This window comes from Sinohyriopsis cumingii, chromosome 1 (assembly GCF_028554795.1).
Source record: "Sinohyriopsis cumingii isolate HCF-2022 chromosome 1, ASM2855479v2, whole genome shotgun sequence".
Lineage (NCBI taxonomy): Eukaryota > Metazoa > Mollusca > Bivalvia > Unionida > Unionidae > Sinohyriopsis > Sinohyriopsis cumingii.
The window spans coordinates 169139095-169159222 of NC_142961.1; the positions used below are offsets into that span (position 1 = coordinate 169139095).

Consider the following 20128-nt stretch of genomic DNA (forward strand, 5'->3'; position numbering starts at 1 on the left):
AGCAGAAATTTAATCCCAGTCCATTTATGAATTGATATTTCTTTTGTAAAATGTATATTAACCTGTGGCATATGGCCCCAGCATTGTCTGTCAGTGTCTGCTCTTCACTTTCCCCTCACCAAATGGACCCATTTCTTCAGTACAGGAAATGGAACTGTCTTTAATGTGTTATTTGTGGTCACAAAAGGAAAACAATGATCCAAATAACCCCAGCGACTGTGTGACAGTGAAATGGCTGTGTGTACAAGTTGATCTCGACCATAGAGAATTAATTGTTCTCCATCTTTATACTGTCACTTCAGCTCGTCGGAAACTTTTTCATTGTGTACTCTGGTTTCTTCCCATTTCTGGATATTGACTTAACATGCCATGAACAAGAAGGCTCCATATGTCCATGATTTTTATGCCCTGGATTTAGCACATAATGAACACAATTTGGTTTGGTGTTTTCTTTTTCTTTTTTTAGTATTTGCATTTGTATTCTTACTTTATTTTGTGCTCCATAGTTCTTTTTTTCTGGTCATTTGCATTTTTGTAAACTTTACCTGTACATTAGCATATTGGAAAATGGTATATTCCTCTTACAAATTGCAGACATGTTTCCTTTAAAATTCTGAAGTTGCTACTGTCACATTTTATCTGCATTACTGTTATGAAAATGTCTAAGAACAGTAATATTTATACCTAAGTAGTCTGCATAACACTTCTTACCAGTCTTATGACTTTTTAGATATCTGCCTTGATGATCAACATAAAACTCTATTCCAAGTTTCCTCATGAATTGTTTTAAATGATAAATAAAAATATTGATGTACAAGATGCTACATATGATTATATTTAGATATGTACACTTTATTCATGAAAGAAAAGCCAAGTATTTTATATGAAAATAATAATTTTATGGATCAGTGTTCTTCCAGCATGTAAAATAATATTTAACTTGAGGATGTTAAAATGTTTTCTAATCCAACTAAAATGCAATAATTTCAACAAAGAAAAGAAGGAACTAAATAACCTGGTGCTTATTGCATGAAAGAATACAAAATTGTATGGACCAAAAAGAAATGAAAGCAGTGTCATTCTTTTCAAGCATTAGTAGACCCTAATTATATATATATCATATTGATCTATTAAATGAAGTTTGTGTGATGTCAAAAATAAAAATTACTTCTCATTGTGCCATTTTTCATTAATTCAGTTTTTATTTTAGATCTTTAAAAGAAAGACGTATTCAAGCATTAATTTATATTGAAAGAGGTGTACAATAATTGACACACTAATTTAACATTCAGTTGAATAACAAAACACTGTACTTGGCATTATATCTGCAGTGCTAAAATTTAGGCATATTTCTCACATTATGGGCATTGGCAAATATGTTTTGGCAGCACTATATAAATGTTATTATATACCATGCTATACACCACACCATGACATGCCATGCCACACTTCACTACACAACACTACACTACACTACACTACACTATACTATACTATGCTACAGTATACTATACACTTTAGTGGGTATGGACAGTTTGGGGTTCAAAATTTTAGTACAAAATCCATGTTTTATGAAGGTTGAAGAAGTTAATTTGAGTTGGGAAGAAAAATCATATGCTAGCAACCTGCTTTATGAATTTACTAGACCTAGTAGTAACCTGCACTTCATTGATATGTTATACATTGAAGAGACACTTGATTTTATTTATATGAACTTTGGGAGTAGTGTTTAACCATGACAGTACATAGTACATATATGTTTGATTACTTTTCTGTATAATGATTACTAAAATATCAAAGTTCTATACAAAGATATTATGAAAACCATGGAAAATTATTTATTTCATCGTTTTATTTGTAGTCTCCTTTAGACACACAGATAATGTTTAAAAAAAACATTTTTCATCAGCTGGATTTTAGCAAATCATTTCTTGTTGAACTGACATTGATTTCTAATCCTCTTTGTGAGTACTATGTCATGCTGGACATATTGCCAATATGGATCCCATGAACATGGAAAGTAAATTCTTTATCTTCATGTATCAATTAATTTCCAGTCTCCCAAATTGAGGAAGAGATCAGCCATTTGTCAGCTCTGCCTCCTAAGTCAGTTTGATAACTAATGAAATAAGAGCATTATTACCTTATGCCCATGTCTGAAAGTTACAGTACCATTTATAACCACTTATAAGTCAAACTGCCCAAACTCAGATGTGCCATCACATAATGCACTGGCAGATCTGGATCTGTGTAGCTTTGTAAGAGTAATCAGGTGAACAAGTAACATTGACCCTGATCTGCAGGTGTATTATCCTACAGCAGATCAGGATCTATGATGTTTGCAGTTGTACTTGACCAATAAATGAGTATATATGGTACATACACTAAGATGAAAATAGTAAATAGGAATATTGTGTGTAGGAGAAATGTCCTTTTCCATATTTTCAGTTTTTAAAAGTATGTCATGTATTTTGAAGAACTTAAAAAATGTCACAAAACTTTAAAACATGCACTAAAATGTAGAATTTCATCCTTTAATTCGTAACTGATTGTTCAAAATGCAATGGTTCAGGTATTGTAGAGCCTTGTTAAATTGCTGGTAGATATGTATCATGTATCATCATCACCATTCTCATCATCATCTTATCTATCTTCATATTTATGACTATAGTCATCATTGTCATCACCTGCAGATGTGTATCTAAATAAAATTAGCACATATCTAGCCAGAAAATAACTTTCTACCTTGTAAAGGATGCTGTTTCATGGTTGGCGTAATCTTCTGATGAGTTAAAATCTTGACAGGACTTACATCTTCAGTTCATTAGAGATGATTTTAATCTTGATAAAGAGGACAGGCAAGCTAGAAGGGCAGCCTCAGAAGTTCCAGTAGATGTAATTGGGGGCCAGACTAGGGCAATCTATCAAATGTGGTACAGCCCTACAAGGGTTTCTTTGTTACCATATTTATTCATTAACAGGAACTGGTACATGGAACTCAGAGGCAGGGGATGGGGAAGCATTTTATTTTTGCTTAGAAGACTTACAAAATTTGTATGAAATGCAGAATAGTTAGCATCACATTTAAGATACCTGACTGGTTCAAAATTTTTTTGTTTCTCCTATATCTATAGAGAAGCATCTAATGCCTCGGATGCAGGAACTCACAGGTTCAAACCCTGGCCAAGTCATACCAAAGACTTTAATAAAATGGCACTAGCAGCTGCCTCACTTGGCGCTCAGCATTAAGAGGTTAGTTCTAGGACTGGTCAGCCTGGTGTCAGGATAATGTGATTGTCTGTGGCATAATGCCCCATTGCTAATCATCACTGTAAACTGCCACACTGCAGACATCGTAGCGATGTGACTAAAGAATTGTTAAAGATACATTAAAAATCCAAATCTACAGACACACAAAGAGACAAACACATGCATCCATCCATCACAAAACATTAAATGTTTCCTTTAGTATCTTTTGGTTTACTAAATGATGTCAAATAGCTTTGGTGCAGGTCTTTTAAGTTCAGTTTTGACAGTTTTTAGGCACATTTTTCAGAGTTATGACCCACATTGTGAATTCAGCCCTTCAGTTTCATTGTAAAATAAATTTCAAAAAACTTAAGGGATTTAATCAGATTTGTTATGCAGCTTTACATCAGGAGGACCCAAGTCCAGTTTGATTTTCACCATCTTTCCAATTAAATATTATAGAGTTACACATTCAATTTGACTTAAAATTTTGACCTTCAATTCTGTTTCTGCACAGTAACTCTTGAACGACTTAATGGAATGAATCATATTTGGTATGTGGGTTTAGATTACAAAGACCATGGTCAATTTCAATTTTCCCCTCAATTTGGCAACATTTGATGGAGCTATGGCCCTTGTTTTACTTTGTCCTTTTTCCTTAAATTTTGTATTTGTTCAAAAACGTCTGAAGAACATCAAATTTCATTCCACTCAGTAACTTCTGAAAGACATAATGGATTCAAAGAAATTTGGCACAAGGCTTTACACTATGAAAACCTAGGTCATCTCTGATTTTTATAATTTTCAGGCCAAATGTAAAGGAGTTATGTCCCCAGTTCGACAAAATTTTACCCTTAAAATGCGTCATACTGTGACATCTATGGCATTTGAAGCTATCTGTGATTAGTGTTCAGAAAATTTGTGGTTGGTGAGTGGAATTTAAAACCCATCAGATAGGCATTATGAAGGATGTTTAATACATGTTCTTTTTCTAGTTTTGCTCACGCTATGCTGCTTTTAAAATAAATCATCTTTGTGTTGTAGATTGAAGTTGATGGAATAATCAGTCATATTGTCAAAATATTTATGCAATCATTTGTGACATTTAACAAAATGCTGAATCAAGCGTAAAATAGAAAGTAAGATATAAGTTACCTTCAAGTTTCTAACCATTCAAAATGTAACATTTGCAACAATAAGTTTCATTGACACCAAAAAAAACCTGCCAAGTACAAGGACAATAAAAAATATAGTACCTGTCACCTTATTATTGTTAAATCAATAGAAATATTCAAATATAGGATGTCATTTGCATTTTATTTACCACACTGATGCAGGTAATGAAACAGACTGGATCACTGTATTAACTATGATTGGTTCTGCTGATTTTCTCAATATATGAAGCAGTTTTAATGTTAATATAGTATTACATTTCTAAATTATAAAATTCTTTGTTTTAACCTTAGTTAATGGAGTACATAAGATGTAGTTGCCTTGAATGTTTTGAACCAAATCACATAGAAAATTGTACCAATTTTTGGGTGACACATGCAGTAACACATTTCTGGAACAGGGAAAGTATCATATATACTCATTTATATGTAAAATCCAACTGCAAACTGCACAGACTCAGATCTGCCATCACATAATGCACAGGCAGATCTGGGTCTGTGCAGGTTGTTTGAAGTAATCAGTAGAACTAACAACATAGATCCAGATCCACAGGCACATTATGTGAAAGCAGATTGGAATTTATTGTAATGTAATTTTATTTACTGGATTTGACATTAGCTTGACCTGTTTTTTTTTTTTTTTTTGTAAACACCTAATAATAGAAACTTTGTATTTAATGTTGACCTAGTTTCTGACCTTGATTCAGAAATCAGTGAGTTGAAGTAATCAACTTTTGTTTTTATTTTTTCTGAATAAATTCATTGGTTTTAGTTGAGGCCATACTGGGAGTATGTGATGTTAGGCATGTAAAAAGCATTCAGGTGGTTCTATAAAAATGATCATGTGACCCTCATATGGGAATCTGTTTTGCGTCTTAAATTAGTATATAACTCTTTTTTATAGAAAATTTAGTCAGTTGGGCTATAAACCATTAACACTTAAAGGTGTTTTGCTGTGACCAGTTTGTGTTGAAGTTCTATTTTATGGAATTATTAATTCTTTTGCCTGTGAATATTTAAGAGCTCATACAGAATTCATGGACAAAGACGTTTATTGAAATTTTATTCGGAATTCAAACACCAGAATATTATTTTCTGTGATTCAACCAAGAACTGTTGACACTTCAGTACTATACTGACTACAGTATACATCATTGCCTTCCATTTTAGATTTTCGTCGGGACTCGAACTCAAATTCATTAGAACATTTTATTACTAGGACTTCTCATTTTTAATTCTTTAATTATTTTTGGATTTGATTCTTAAAACCGTAAGTTCTTTTCCCCATTTTTTTCTTACTTTTCTAGGGAAATAAATTATTTGTTAAATTTTACAAAGCTTGTTGTCTTCACTTTTTTCTTGTTAGTGTTAATGAGAGCCTAAACACGTAACAATATGGTATGGCATTAACAATGGAAAAAAATGAAATTATTGTACCACATATAAGATTGGACATCGGATTAATCACTGATTCTTGATATTTGTTGCTATTTTATATTTCTGTTTTAGTATCATATCTCATTTTTATCTTAGCCAATGTGGGCATGTGAGAAAGCTTGCCAGTAGCTTCTCGTGGGTCGGTGGTTCTTTCCGGGGTTTTCCGGGTTCTTCCTCCACCATTAATACTGGCCGCCATGTATAGCCCATCGTGCTGAAAAATGGCGTTAAACCCCACAACAACAACAACAACAACAACAACATTTTTATCTTTCTTCAATAAGGTTATTTCAGAAGTTTGTTAGAAATTATTAATATGCTTAGTACATATATAAAATTTCATAATAATATGCACATTGCTAGTTGGGTGAAAAGAAATAGGAGCTTTGTGGAAAATTCATAGATACAAGTGGAAAATAATGAAAAGAAAGTTACTAACATACAGTAAGCATTTAACAGTACACTTATTTCACATATGTACATAGCAAAATATTGATTTCTTAAGTCAGAAATCCATATTTCCACACTGAATCTAAACCATTTTTCTATTATTTCTTGCACAAGTATTAGGAGTAATCAGATTACAGTTATAAATGTACAGTCGCTTCTTCTACTCAGCAGGCCTTGCCTATTAGTAACGGGGAAATTTTATGTGTTTAGGCTATAAAATGGTCACGTGTTTTGGGGGCATGAAAGAAAACCAAAGATGCCGTTTGTTGATACAGTAAAACCTGTCTTGAAAGACTACTGTTATGTGAGACCACCTGTCTTGAATGACCTTATTCTCAATGCATAGATTTATTGATTATATAATCTTATGACCTGCTATGAGAGACCACCTGTCTTGAGAGATCATACTTTTTTGGTAGAAGGGGTTGTCTTTCAAGACGGGTTCTACTGTAAAAGGAAAAAGTATTTTCAATATTCAGTTTTGTTCCATCAATTTCTTAGTTGGTTTTGTGTGATCATAATTCTTTATTTGCTATTTGCTTCTACATGTAATAACATTTTTTAAGACTAACTGTGCAGTGTTTTTGTTATTTTCTTCAATATTAGCTTACTGAGTGCAATAAAGGACTTGGTTAGATTTATTTGTCTGTTTGGATCTCAGAGATTCATGTGTTTCTTTTAGACTGAGTAAAATGTCTTCTGATGCTTCATGCTAATATAGAGAACTACAAACAACATTCCTTTAGTTTTTCATTTCAATTTAGAATTTCAGATACTTGTAAACGTAACATTTCTGTTTCACATTGCTTGACATTGGGCAGTTTTATAGTTATAAAATTAAGTCATAGTAACTTATTTTTGAAGTGTACCTCTGGTTTTCGTCTTCATTTAAATCATTGATACAGTTGTGCACACTGGGATGAAGACCAATATTTTGATCATATTTTTCTTTACAATTGCAGAACATAAAAATTACATAATTTGCCACGACCAGAGATGTGAATTGAATAAAAATAAACCTGAATGATTTGCAAGGATGAAAAAGTACACATTTCATGCATCATTGTCTTTGTAGAAGCTAAGCATTATGCCCAAAGTGTATATTTATCACCTTCATTTGGCAATATGAAATCCATTGATTGCATTATTTTGAAACTTGGTTAAATCACCTTTACTAATCAAAGTGGTCTCACTGTGTGCATGGGTTCGAGTCTCAGGCTTAGCCAATGTGGGTATGTGAGAAAGCTTACCAATAGCTTCCCATGAGGTGGTGGTTCTTGCCAGGGTTTTCTCAGTTTCTTCCTCTACCCGTTATGCTGGCTGCAGTGTATAGCTTATCATGAACTGAAAAAATGGCGTTAAACCCTAATCAACAAAAATTCAAGGTTTCAAGTACATGAGAGTTTAAAAGGCATTATGTGATGTTTGTAAACCCATTTCTTATTTGGGATATTTCACTAGTGAAGTGAAGTGAAATATATTAAGGATTGAAATTCATGTTACAGGATTTGTGAAGTACTGAAGTTTAAAATCGATTATATGCTGCATGAATGGCTGCAGAAAAATGAAAGCCTTATGTGCATAATGAGTAATGAATTTTCAAGCTTTATGATTTCATAAATCCTCTAAAATATGAAGTTCAGTTCTGTAATAACAGATAGTTGTCAAAAATAATAATGGAGCTCAAGTAATAAATAACAGAACTATATTTTTAACGGTTTATAAATATTGTCAAAGCACACATGAAGGGAGCATGAATACATAAGTAGTTCCTTTCTGTTGTTAGCAATGAATACCATCTAGTTTTTCTTCTTCACACAATGTAATTTTAACCAGTATAAAGACTATAGATTAGTTAAAATTTATAATTAATTTAACATGACATCCTATGTTAAAGTGTAAAAATTAAACTTGATTCATTATTTTCTTTTGAACATTTATGTAAGACATTTTTCATTCAGTGCCTACTGGCATTTCTGTGTGGGCCTGACTGAAAGAATTGTATTTCTGAATGTGTATTTCACTTTATTTTATAATAGCTCTTTTTTTCATATGAGGGCAATATTGCCAATAATACACTCCATGAGGAAGTATTACTTCATTCAGATTTGGGCCATAATTGTTTATTGCACTGTAAACATAATTGTTTGATCACATTCATTGTTCCCTCTTTCCATAATCCAGATTGTAAAACTCTTTTAGGTCTTAAGGCATGAGACAACAAAATGGTACTTAGCCTCTTTCTTTGTCCATGGCTGCTATTGGCACATGCCAGCAGCACTGAAGCTGTAGGGGATTACGGACACTAAGCTCTATGGATTGCTTCTCTTGTAGTACTAAATCTGCTTTCACCAGTTTTCTGTAATTGTTCATTATTTTGTCTACAACTTAGCAAAAAATGGAATTAGGCATTAGAAATGTTTCTTTTGAGCTCTTTTCCTCTTGCGGTGGCAGGTCCATCGTAACTTGTTGATTAATGTCCCATTTGGCACACAGGTTTGACTGTTTCAGTTCAACAATAGATTCGAACAAGATAGCAATGAGTGCATGAAGACATCGGACTTGGTATACTCCAGTCATTCCCTCTAAGTTTGTGTCATACCACCTTATATACTTGCATGTCAGTCAGCATAGACACAGATCTTGCGATTGCATAATGTGCAAGCAAATCTGAGTCTATGCAGTTTGTCACGAGTAATCAGTAAATCAAACAACATAGACTGTGATATGCCACTGCATTATGCAACAACAGATCAGGGTCTGTGTTTTTTTTTGAAGTTGGACACTACTTGTACGCAGATATGTACAGAACCTTTAGCAGTTTGACCTATTAGATAATATTTTATCCTTTTTAGTTTAGAAAAATTGATATTTTAAAACTGCCTTGACTTGATTACTGCAACTTTGAACAAAAAGATAAATTTGTCCAAAGTTTGACAATTTCCACTGAATGTATGTCATTCCTAACTTACCATGACTTGACTTTCTTGAGAAGCTTCCTTTGTTTATTGTATTTTATTATTCCAAGATTATAGTTGTAAGAGTTTTCTATATATATGTGTTTTTTTAATCAATATAAACTATAGATGGATCAGGCTTGACTGTTCGGTGTTTGAATTGGATGGAATATTATGACCTCGAGGTGATGATTTTTCAAGTAGTTCCAGCATTTTTTAAATTTGTTTTATAAATATTTATCCACATAATAACATACATCTTCTGTTCTAGAAAACTCAAACCAAACAGGAAAGTATTTTTCATTGTCTGGTGTCATTTTTTTGGTGAGCTTGCATTGTCATAAATGCAACATAATATCACTTTTGTATACTTCTGTCCACACACTTGATTAAGGTCAATTTTATGGTTTTTTTTACATAAAGTTTAGTGTTAGCTTTTACTTTTTTTTACTTTGTAACAAAAATAAATGGCAGGCTGAACAAAAAGGAAAGTTTATATCTTTCTTCCAATTTAATTTTATAATTTGTTATTTGAACTGGAAAAATCAGATGGTTTCATCATCTATTGTTATTGTAATGTTGTTGTTGTTGTGGGGTTTAACGCCATTTTTCAGCACACGATAGGCTATACATGGCGGCCAGTATTAATGGTGGAGGAAGAACCCGGGAAAACCCCGGAAAGAACCACCAACCCTCGAGAAGCTACTGGCAAGCTTTCTCACATACCTACATTGGCCGAATCCGAGACTCGAACCCACACAGACAGAGGTGAGATGGCAGTGATCCATAAGGGAGAGCGCTTTAGACCACTCGGCCATTATTGTAATGTCCTCAGTTATATGTGATCATTATTATAACTTGTCTTTAACCAGGTAAAGCCACTCCTAAATGCCTGGAGACTCGAAAGTATAACAGCCTTATAAATACTACTCTATGTATCTGATGAATTCAAGTTATTTGATTTGATTTGATCATGATGTGACAGGTTTCAGATTATTAAATAATGACTGATAATTAGAAAATTTCAACACAATAAGTCCTGAGATGTCTTCTTGATAATTCTTAAAAGTTACCCATTATTTCGAAAAGATGACCATCATGAAGGTAACAATTGGTGTCTCTACCTGATTTTGTTTATCTTCATGCATTTTGTAATGGTTTAAAAAAATGTATGTGTGGCTAATGAAGAAATTTTGTGAAATGGAATTTTAAATTATATTGATTGGCATCATGCTTACTAGAATGCAGTAGAGAGGAAGACAGGGTTTAGTATATAGTTCGGCATAAGTAGGTTATTAGTGCTGAGGCAATTGGAGTAAAATGTCCTACCCAAGGACACACCACAGTAGCTGATCCAGACTGGCCCAGTGGTAGGATGTGAACTTGCACCTTTTCACTTGTGAGTCTGGTGTGATAAGCACAAGCCACCACAGCTCCAAAACGTAGGAGATTTCAGTGGAAAATTCCTTTTTCTTACAATATCTGCCATAAGACAAATTGCCTAACATGGTTATTGCATGTATAAGCTTTTATAATTTATGTATAATATTGGATAATCTTGTTCTTTCAGACTGGCAGAAGACAGAGGCCCAGAAAAGGCGGGAAAAACTATTGCTTGAAGAGCTGGTTGTAATTGTTAACAAGAGGGATGAACTAGTACAGCATCTTGACTCACAAGAAAGAGCGTAAGTATTGCTTTTTAAAAAAAAATTAATTCTAAAGATTTTTTAATTAGGTATTATTTTAAATCAGTGACTCTGATCTTGAAAAAGAACTGGCAGCAGATCAATACTTACCTCTTCTGAGGCCATTAATTTAGATTTTATAAACAAATTATCAGCAGACAATCTTCATGATGTATCTACTTGCTGTCCAGTTCAACAGCAAACTGTACAGACCCATGTCTGCCATCACATAATGTGCCAGCAGGTCTAGGTCTTTGTTGTTTGTTATGAATAATCAGTAGAACAAAGAAAATAGACCCCGAACTTCTGGTGCTTTATATGTTGTTAGCAGTCACATAAAACTCGTAAACAAGTGTACAGTATGTATGGTATTCTCTACTTGTAGAATAGATTTTATTGCAGACAGAATATATCCAGATCTGAAACCTCATAAGATAAAGTAATTTTGATACAAGAGTGATGTAAAGAATCTACAGACATGTATTTTTTTATTATTATTGGGAAACTGGTTAGTTTGAAGATCAGCAATGGAACATCATGGTTTCTAAAATTCACATATGATCTGTTGTGATGCAACTAGATGTTTGAGTAAATGAAATACATTTTACTTTTAAGTAAAACTTTAAAATTAACTTTTTTGTAAGTCTTTTCTCAATATTTTTGGCATATAAATTGTATTCAGTTGTAATTTGTACAAAAAGAAAATTGATCAGCAGCTTGACAATAGGGTTTTGGTGTGGTAAGTTTGACTGCAGGCTTCCTTGCCATTCATTGTATGATTGATTTGACTACACTTGTGTGCACCTTGAAACAGAATCCAGTGGTGGTTGCAGTGTGAGTACAAAATTACAGGGTATTTCATATCACAACAAAGTTGCTCTTAATAGAGTCACAGAGGGGAGCGGTGAGATTCAATAGAGTTTGCTAATTAATCAGAGAGTTTGATGAGATCTACCCACCCCCTTATCCAGACTGTAATATATAGCCTAATCAGCTGTAATAAAATAACAAATTACTCCTGGCAGTTTCTTAACCAGCCAGCAAGCCCATGGAGCGACCAACCGTCTCCAAGCACTGGACTGATTTATTCTGTCAAAAGCTCATCATTTTCAGTGTGAAAGGTGTGCCGTCTTTGTCACCAGCGGGATGTCCTTGCATCCTGGTGGGATTTTATTGCCCCAACACAGGGTCAGTTCCATCATGGCTTTTAGAAGCTCGTCAATGTTAAATAAACAGCACAGCTTTGATTATAGGGATATATTGACTCCATTGACATTTTGACAGTTTGTTACAATGGAACTGAGAGATACTAGTAAATCAAAATCCTACTTCAATTTACTAAGCACTATGCAGATTCCTAGTGTCGTCATTTTATGTAAATCAGACATATTTAGTAATGAATAAATGCTGTTTTATCATTCAGGATTAGGAATACAAAATCTTTGGCTCTAATTATTAGTTTCTGTCATTCATTAGAAACAGACCTTCACACAGCATTAGGATGAGAAATTCAATTGCCCTTTTCAGCGATGAACTACTTTGGACCCTTAGGACTTGTATGTCTCCACTGCTATAGCAGAAGATGTTTTGCTGCTGTCCATGCATCCATCTGCACATCTGTATGTCTGTCCTGAATCTGTATTAGCACAATAGCTCACTTATCATTGTCATAAATAGATGATCTGATTTGATTTCAAAGCTTTTGCAGCAGTTTTTCAAAATTTTTGGGTTACACATTTTGGGACTATTTTGGATAATGAATCTTTGACAGAAATATTTTAGCACATTTGGTAGACAAATTAATCTATTAATATGAACTGTTTAAGATTTTCAGGCCATTACATAAACTTTGTTGAGCCCATATAACTGGGAAGCAAGACATAGAAGTCACATTTTGGTGTTGGCAGGATCAACAGTTTGTTATGGTTTAGGTTAAAATATTTAAATATTGTAATGCTTTGCTAGTGGGGCTTCACATAGAGGCTCATGTCTTGCCATTACCTCACCAGGCCATTTGGTACAAATAAGCTTATGGCATAGACCAACATCCATTGTGCATCATCTATCATACATACATCAGCATTTTGTACTTTTTACATTTTCTCCCAAATTACTGGCCCAGTTTTAGCCAAACTTGGCAGAAAACATCCTTTTATGAATGACTTTAATGTACGTTTAGATGATACCAGTCTGCCATCAAATATGACTGATGCTACTACAGACAGATAAACTGACTTCTCAGAAACCATAAAATGAATGCATCTTCAAAACATTTCAACAGCTGCTCAACAGAATTTCACAGATTTGGCAGCATTATCGCATAGCTTCATTTTGTACATAAGTTTTGTGTTGCCATGTATATTTGATTTACTTGTATCTGATTTAATATATATTTATTTCAGTTAAACTGTTTGTCAGTTTTAAAAAAAAATTATTACATGCTATTGTAATGTAAATTTATTCTCTAGAGATGATACTTTTTTCAGAAAATATTTTGACAGTGACTGTTTGTTTTATAAACACCAGGTGTTGATCTAGATCCTGACCATTGCTACTGACCGCCATGTATAGCCTATCTTGTGCTGAAAATGGCATTAAACCCTACAACAACAACAACAAAAGTATCACAAACTTTCCCTCTTTGAAATATTGTTTAATTCTTTTGGCAGATATGATCGTTAATAAAAACCTTTTTAGGGGCTTCCAAGTTCTCCTGTTCAGAGAACATATGGGTTTTTGTTCTCTTTGTTCCTGGAAAAGAAAAACATTCATTATACAATGTTTCCTTAGTTTCATCACAGTGTACATGCACACACACAATTTTGAGAAACAAACTTCATGTATATTCTGTCTTTTTGATTTTGAAAATAAGTGCCAATGTTCATTAACATACTGTTTTTTTTTAAATGGACTGGCATCACCAGTGTTTTAAAATTTAAAAAAAAAGATTTAAAAACTGTATATTTGTTAGTACACAACATCTAATACCAAAGCAGATGTAAATAGTATTCATTGTTACTACACAATAGTATTATTTGTTTAAATTAGTAATTAAAATAGTGTATAAAGAAAATGCAGTTTAAAGATTTAAATCACCATTGTCGTTACTTAGATTATTTGTCTTGTGATGCAACCACAGAAAGCTAAATTGATGCTCACCGTTTATTCAGAGAGCATGTCACTCTATAATCAGCTTTCAAATCTAGCTATTGGATCACTATCATAATTCCTTCACTTAGTCCATAGCTCACAAGTTAATGTTTTGATTTTTGTTTATTTGGCAAACTCCTCCACTCTTATTCAGTGATCTGTATATGAATATGGTGCAAGTGTATGATGAATTGTCTAGTACATTGTTATCTGGTTGAATTGTTTGTTTTGTCTTGGGGATTTTTATAAGTTCTACGCTTATGGGATGATCTGTTGTCCATCATTTCTTCATATAGCCATTAGCAAAAGTGTGTTATTACTACTCCTCCTGAACTACCCTGAGGATTTTGCAGTGAAACTTTATACACACATTCATTTCATCCCATGGTCAGTGTATTCCTAAATGAAAATGGTGCTGCTTGGACATCGTATATGTTTGCTTCAATGGCAGTCTTGAAAATCTTGTTCTTGCTACTCAAGAAAATATTGTGAAATCAGGATGGGGTTTTCACTACAATTATGATGTCTAGTTGGTCTCTGATGACAGTGGTGCCAATCTAAAATCTAATATTGCCACCATGGAAGCCATCTTGAAAACCATGTTACCGTTATCACTACTTATCCTAAATGGATGGTCATACCAGCATGGGGTTTTATCTTTAAACTATGGCCACCGCAGTGGTCATCTTCAAAATCTTATTGCTTCTCCTCCTGCATGGATGATCATATTAGTATGGGGTTTTCATAACAAGATTTCTTTAATGTCATGCTGTTCCTAGGTATGGCCACCATGGCAGACATCTTAAAAGTCTTGTTATCACATCTCTCTTGATCAGAAATTTATATTGTTTTCACCAGAAAACTTGTTATGATGTCCAGTTGCTCATAAATGACAACGGTGTGTGTGTGTGTGTGTGTGTGTGTGTGTATGTGTGAGAGAGAGAGAGATTTGGATTTTTAACGTAGCTTTAACAATTTTTCAGTCATATCGCTATGATGTCTGCAGTGTGACAGTTTATAGTCATGTCTAGCACTGGGGCATCATGCTGCAGACATGTAGCATCATGTCCCACCCAATCACATTATCCTGACACCAGGCCGACCAGTCCTAACACTAACCTCTTAATGCTGAGCGCCAAGTGAGGCAGCTGTTAGTACCATCATTGTAAGTCTTTGGTATGACTCAGCCGTGGATCTAACCCACGACCTCCTGCATCCGAGGTGGACACTCTACCCACTGGGCCACCGTAGTGGTAACAATGGTGTCAATGTTATGTCCAATAAACCCACCAGTGGCCATCTTGAAAGTCTTATTAATTGCTATTCCTGAACAGAAAGTCATATCTTGAAAATATTGTTATCTGTACTGCTCTCCAAATGGATAGTTATAACCAGCATGTGGTTTACACCATTTAAATGATACTACCTAGTTGCTCCTAAATGAAAATGGTGCTATTCCTACATGTGTTATGACTGCCACAATGACTGTCTTAAAAATCTTGTCACTACTTCACCAGAATGGATGATCATTATGACACAGTTTTCACCAAAATACTTCTAATGGTGTCTAATTGTTCCTAAATGAAAATGGTGCCAAGTTCACATCAAATATAAACACCATGGCAGTTATTTTTGAAAATCTTGTTATTGCAGAAAAACATCCAAGGTGGTTTCAACATTCAACATTTAAAAGGAAGAGTCTTATCTTGATTTCCTAAAAGTTCTTTTTGTCCAAAAAACATTAGTCTCTTCAAGGGACTCTTGTGTTGCCTGCAACCATCAAATATGACTAAGAAAACAAATGGCTGTACAGTGTGTTATATAGAGACTTTTCAATGACTTCTAAACAAAAATTAAAAAACTTAGCAGAACTCAACCAAATTAACAGAAAGCATTCTGACCTGAAAGGTATTCAAGTTTGTACAAATCATGCTCTCAGCCATCAAATATGGCTATTCTTTCTAAAGAGAGAGATTCTTTAAAATATATTTTCACAAAAACCTGGCAAAAGAGTATGTCAAAATTTGATATCATCATGACATGAAAGGCTTTCAGGTTCTTAGAAATTATGTCAGTTCACAACTAGATATGGCTGCATCAATGAAAAATTAGTAAACCTGTAAAAGCTTCTAAAAAATTGCAGAATTGAACCAAATTTGACTGAAAGAATCCTAGGTCAGATCTTGTTCACATTGCCATTGTAAGTTGGACACAGATCTGTTAACTTTTTTAACTTACCAGTCATGTAATTGGTTTGAAATTTTGGGGAATTTTCAACTCAGTTAGACTGTATTTGTTTGCTGTGTGTAGCTAGATAGGTTGTACTTGAGTATCTGGCATTGTTATTACACCATTATTTAGATGTTATTACATGTAATATGTGTTGGCTGCTCTCATTTAAATTTTGTTTATCAGCAATTTATATCAGTTGCCAAATGAGTTATATCAGTTTATATGCCATTCTTTCGATGTTGGCATAACATGGTCCTAGAGTTGTTAGAAAATGAAGAATCTGGAGAAGACCACTATTGCTTTTTGCAATTTTCATCAGAAACAATGTATGGAAATTCCACAGTCATATTGTTATGCATTTAATATTAACAGCATGTTTTCATGACCAACATTTTTTTAATTTTTAAAAATATGTTTTTTTTACAAAACAGTTTTATTTGTCACAAAATTTTAATATCACAAATATACTGGTACATATATTTATTATCCTTTAATCACCTGTTTAACATGTGTCATGTATGCCAATGTGGTGGTCGACTGGGATATTGTGAAAGATATGCGTGCCAAATCCAACTTTTGGTCAGAAAAAATTCGGATTAAAAATATATAATTTTTTTTATTATTTACTAACTGATGTTAATGTGTTAAGTATGTGTATTCTTTTGTAAGATTACGAACCATCCTTAGATTTTCAAGAGAGAAATTGTTTTCTGTTTAAATTTTATGTTAATTTCTCATGTCCACTAAATATTTTCTTGTTTGCTGAGGTTTTTTTCATGTTTACTGGATCTCTCTGATAAATATCTTGCCTGGGTGTCGCCATCCCACTCAGTTCCAATGTCTATTATATCAGTAGTGTAGCTAGTAAATTATAGGCTTCAGGATCAACACTTCCTGTTTTTATCCACAATCTTTCTTATGACAGCACATTTTTTCACAGGGTGTCGGCTATTGTGTAAGCTTAATCATCCCACTATAGTTACAGTTTTTATATTACAACTTTTATTCAATTAAGATAATCACAGCAAATTCATCTATTATAAGTACTGACCATTTAAAAGTTTGGGGGTGGATTTCATTTGTCTCAGGATTTTAGTTTTCGTCAAGCAGTATAATGCATATAATATAGTGTTATTTTGCTGTAAATCAGGAAGATATTATTTTTCCTCAAGCAGTATAATGGATATAATATAGTGTTATTTTGCTGTAAATCAGAGGAAGATATTTTTTTCCTCAAGCAGTATAATGGATATGATATAGTGTTGTTTTGCTGTAAATCAGGAAGATATTATTTTTCCTCAAGCAGTATAATGGATATAATATAGTGTTATTTTGCTGTAAATCAGGAAGATATTTTTTTCCTCAAGCAGTATAATGAATATAATATAGTGTTATTTTCTGTAAATCATAGGAAGATATTATTTTTCTTCAAGCAGTATAATGGATATAATATAGTGTTATTTTGCAGTAAATCAGGAAGATATTTTTTTCCTCAAGCAGTATAATGGATATAATATAGTGTTATTTTGCTGTAAATCAGGAAGATATTTTTTTCCTCAAGCAGTATAATGGATATAATATAGTGTTATTTTGCTGTAAATCAGAGGAAGATATTTTTTTCCTCAAGCAGTATAATGGATATAAAATAGTGTTATTTTGCTGTAAATCAGGAAGATATTTTTTTTTCCTCAAGCTGTATAATGGATATAATATAGTGTTGTTTTGCTGTAAATCAGGAAGATATTTTTTTCCTCAAGCAGTATAATGGATATAATATAGTGTTATTTTGCTGTAAATCAGAGGAAGATATTTTTTTTCCTCAAGCAGTATAATGGATATAGTATAGTGTTATTTTGCTGTAAATCATAGGAAGATATTATTTTTCCTCAAGCAGTATAATGGATATAATATAGTGTTATTTTGCTGTAAATCAGGAAGATATTTTTTTCACCCACTGACATATGGAGATTATAAAAAGTGTCAGACCTCTGCCTCAGAACATTAAATTGTCGGTCCCTAATATAATTGCAGTGTACCATGTTATGTATTACAGTATGTTAAGAAATACCATGTTACACAAGTTTCATGGTACCCAGCTCTATCACATTGGTACTCCTATTTGTGTTATTTGTATATTGTTATTTTATAGGAAAACTAAAACAATGCAAAACATTAACACCATTGGCAAGGGAAAACAGGATGAAAATAGTTTAAACAGACCATAAATTAGCAAAATCTCATTTTTAGTGCTGTTTATTTTTGAACATTTATTATGGCAAATAATGTTTTAAAAATGAAAATATGTCATACTTCACAACTTATATATTCCACGACAATAATTTATCAAGTGCATAAATAAATAGTAATAGTTCTTTGAAAATTAACTAATAAAGCTCAATCTTTATTGAAAATTGAAAATTTTGTTAAGCTTGCTTAACACTGCCGGATACAACAATTTGAGGTAGTTTGCAGAGGTTTCCAGTAGGTGATATAAACCTTTAGAATTTTTATTTTCAAATGTGGTCATGTCTGTAACAACAAAGTGACCCAAGGCCCAGCATTTATTGTATATTATTGGCTTGTTTTATGATTTATACATTCAATTTTATCATCTCATACTAAATATGTTTTTTTTCTCCATCCAAATGTCCCATTTTAAGAACATGATATAATTTAAAGAAATAACATTTAAATTTCTTTCAAAGACCTTCAGTGATGTATATTTTTGGTTTGAAAACATGTTTAAGTCCGAATAACATTGTTATTCTTATTAAAATTGCTGAAGTTTTTAAGAATCAGTATGCTAATGCCCCATTCAACCATGATTAATCAATGTGCTTTGTTATACGCTCTTAGCATTGCCTATTAACATATTTGTTAATTCTTCAGAACGGTGTGGAACATTGAATATTTAACTAAAAAGCATTACTTTAATAATAATTGATATGTAAACTTTATGATTAATGAAAGGAAAGGAGCATTTATGTATTTTTTGCATGTGTGATCATGGAGCAAATTGGCATGCAGAACCAAGGTAATCCTCTTTGTTAACAGCGATAGTAACCAAGTAATTAGTTCTCCAGGATTTAACTTTTAATACACAACTTGACAGGGGCAGTATGCTTGGGCTTTGCTGACATGTTGTCAATGCTTAACACAGCCTTTGGAATCAAATTAGATTCCAGCCAATTTGTCAATACATTTTCATGATATTCATTTTGATCATCATCATCTGAAGGGATTTATGTCAATAAACTCTCAGATGAAGAAAAAATAATTAGGGATTTGGTTGTTGCAAAGTATTTCAGTATAGTGCACTGTGATATTTTTCTTCTTTGCCCCATTTTACACCCTTACTGTAATGATGATTAATGAAGAAAATATGACACCTATATTTGATGCATTGGACTTGATAGTGGACATTGTTAATATTTGAGCAAGTTATTCCTACAAATATGATAATGTGGAATTTGTTAATTTCGTTCCATATCATTCTTGAGTTTATTTTTAAAATTTATCAAACAATAATTTTGCATGAAGAAAATGTTCACTTATAATTTGTAAGTTAAGCAAATGGTTCTGTTACTTAAATATTAATTGGATTAAAATTTATTTATTTGGTCAGAAATGTTGTTTATCAGCATGCCTGCTTTTTAATAGATTAATTACCATTTTCACATATAATTGCTTTTCTTGGATTGAAGCGTAATATTTTTGCAAGATGTATACAAAAGAGTATTCATTAGTCCAAATGCAAGAGAAAAGAATATTAAAACTGGCATATGTTAAAAAGAAA

At 32.8% G+C, this 20128-nt stretch overlaps 1 protein-coding gene across 6 annotated transcripts in view; it reads left to right on the forward strand.

Annotated features, from left to right (window-relative positions):
* LOC149808356 (EH domain-binding protein 1-like) overlaps positions 1 to 20128 on the forward strand; it is a 205686-nt gene that overhangs the window by 159385 nt on the left and 26173 nt on the right. For 5 of the 6 annotated variants that reach the window (XM_089976051.1, XM_089976077.1, XM_089976070.1 and 2 more), the window contains one exon: positions 10836 to 10950. In XM_089976051.1, coding sequence (XP_089832177.1) covers positions 10836 to 10950 — 115 coding nt within the window. Of the gene's footprint in view, positions 1 to 10835; positions 10955 to 20128 lie in introns of those variants that run through there. The other variant, XM_089976083.1, reaches the window with a different exon arrangement.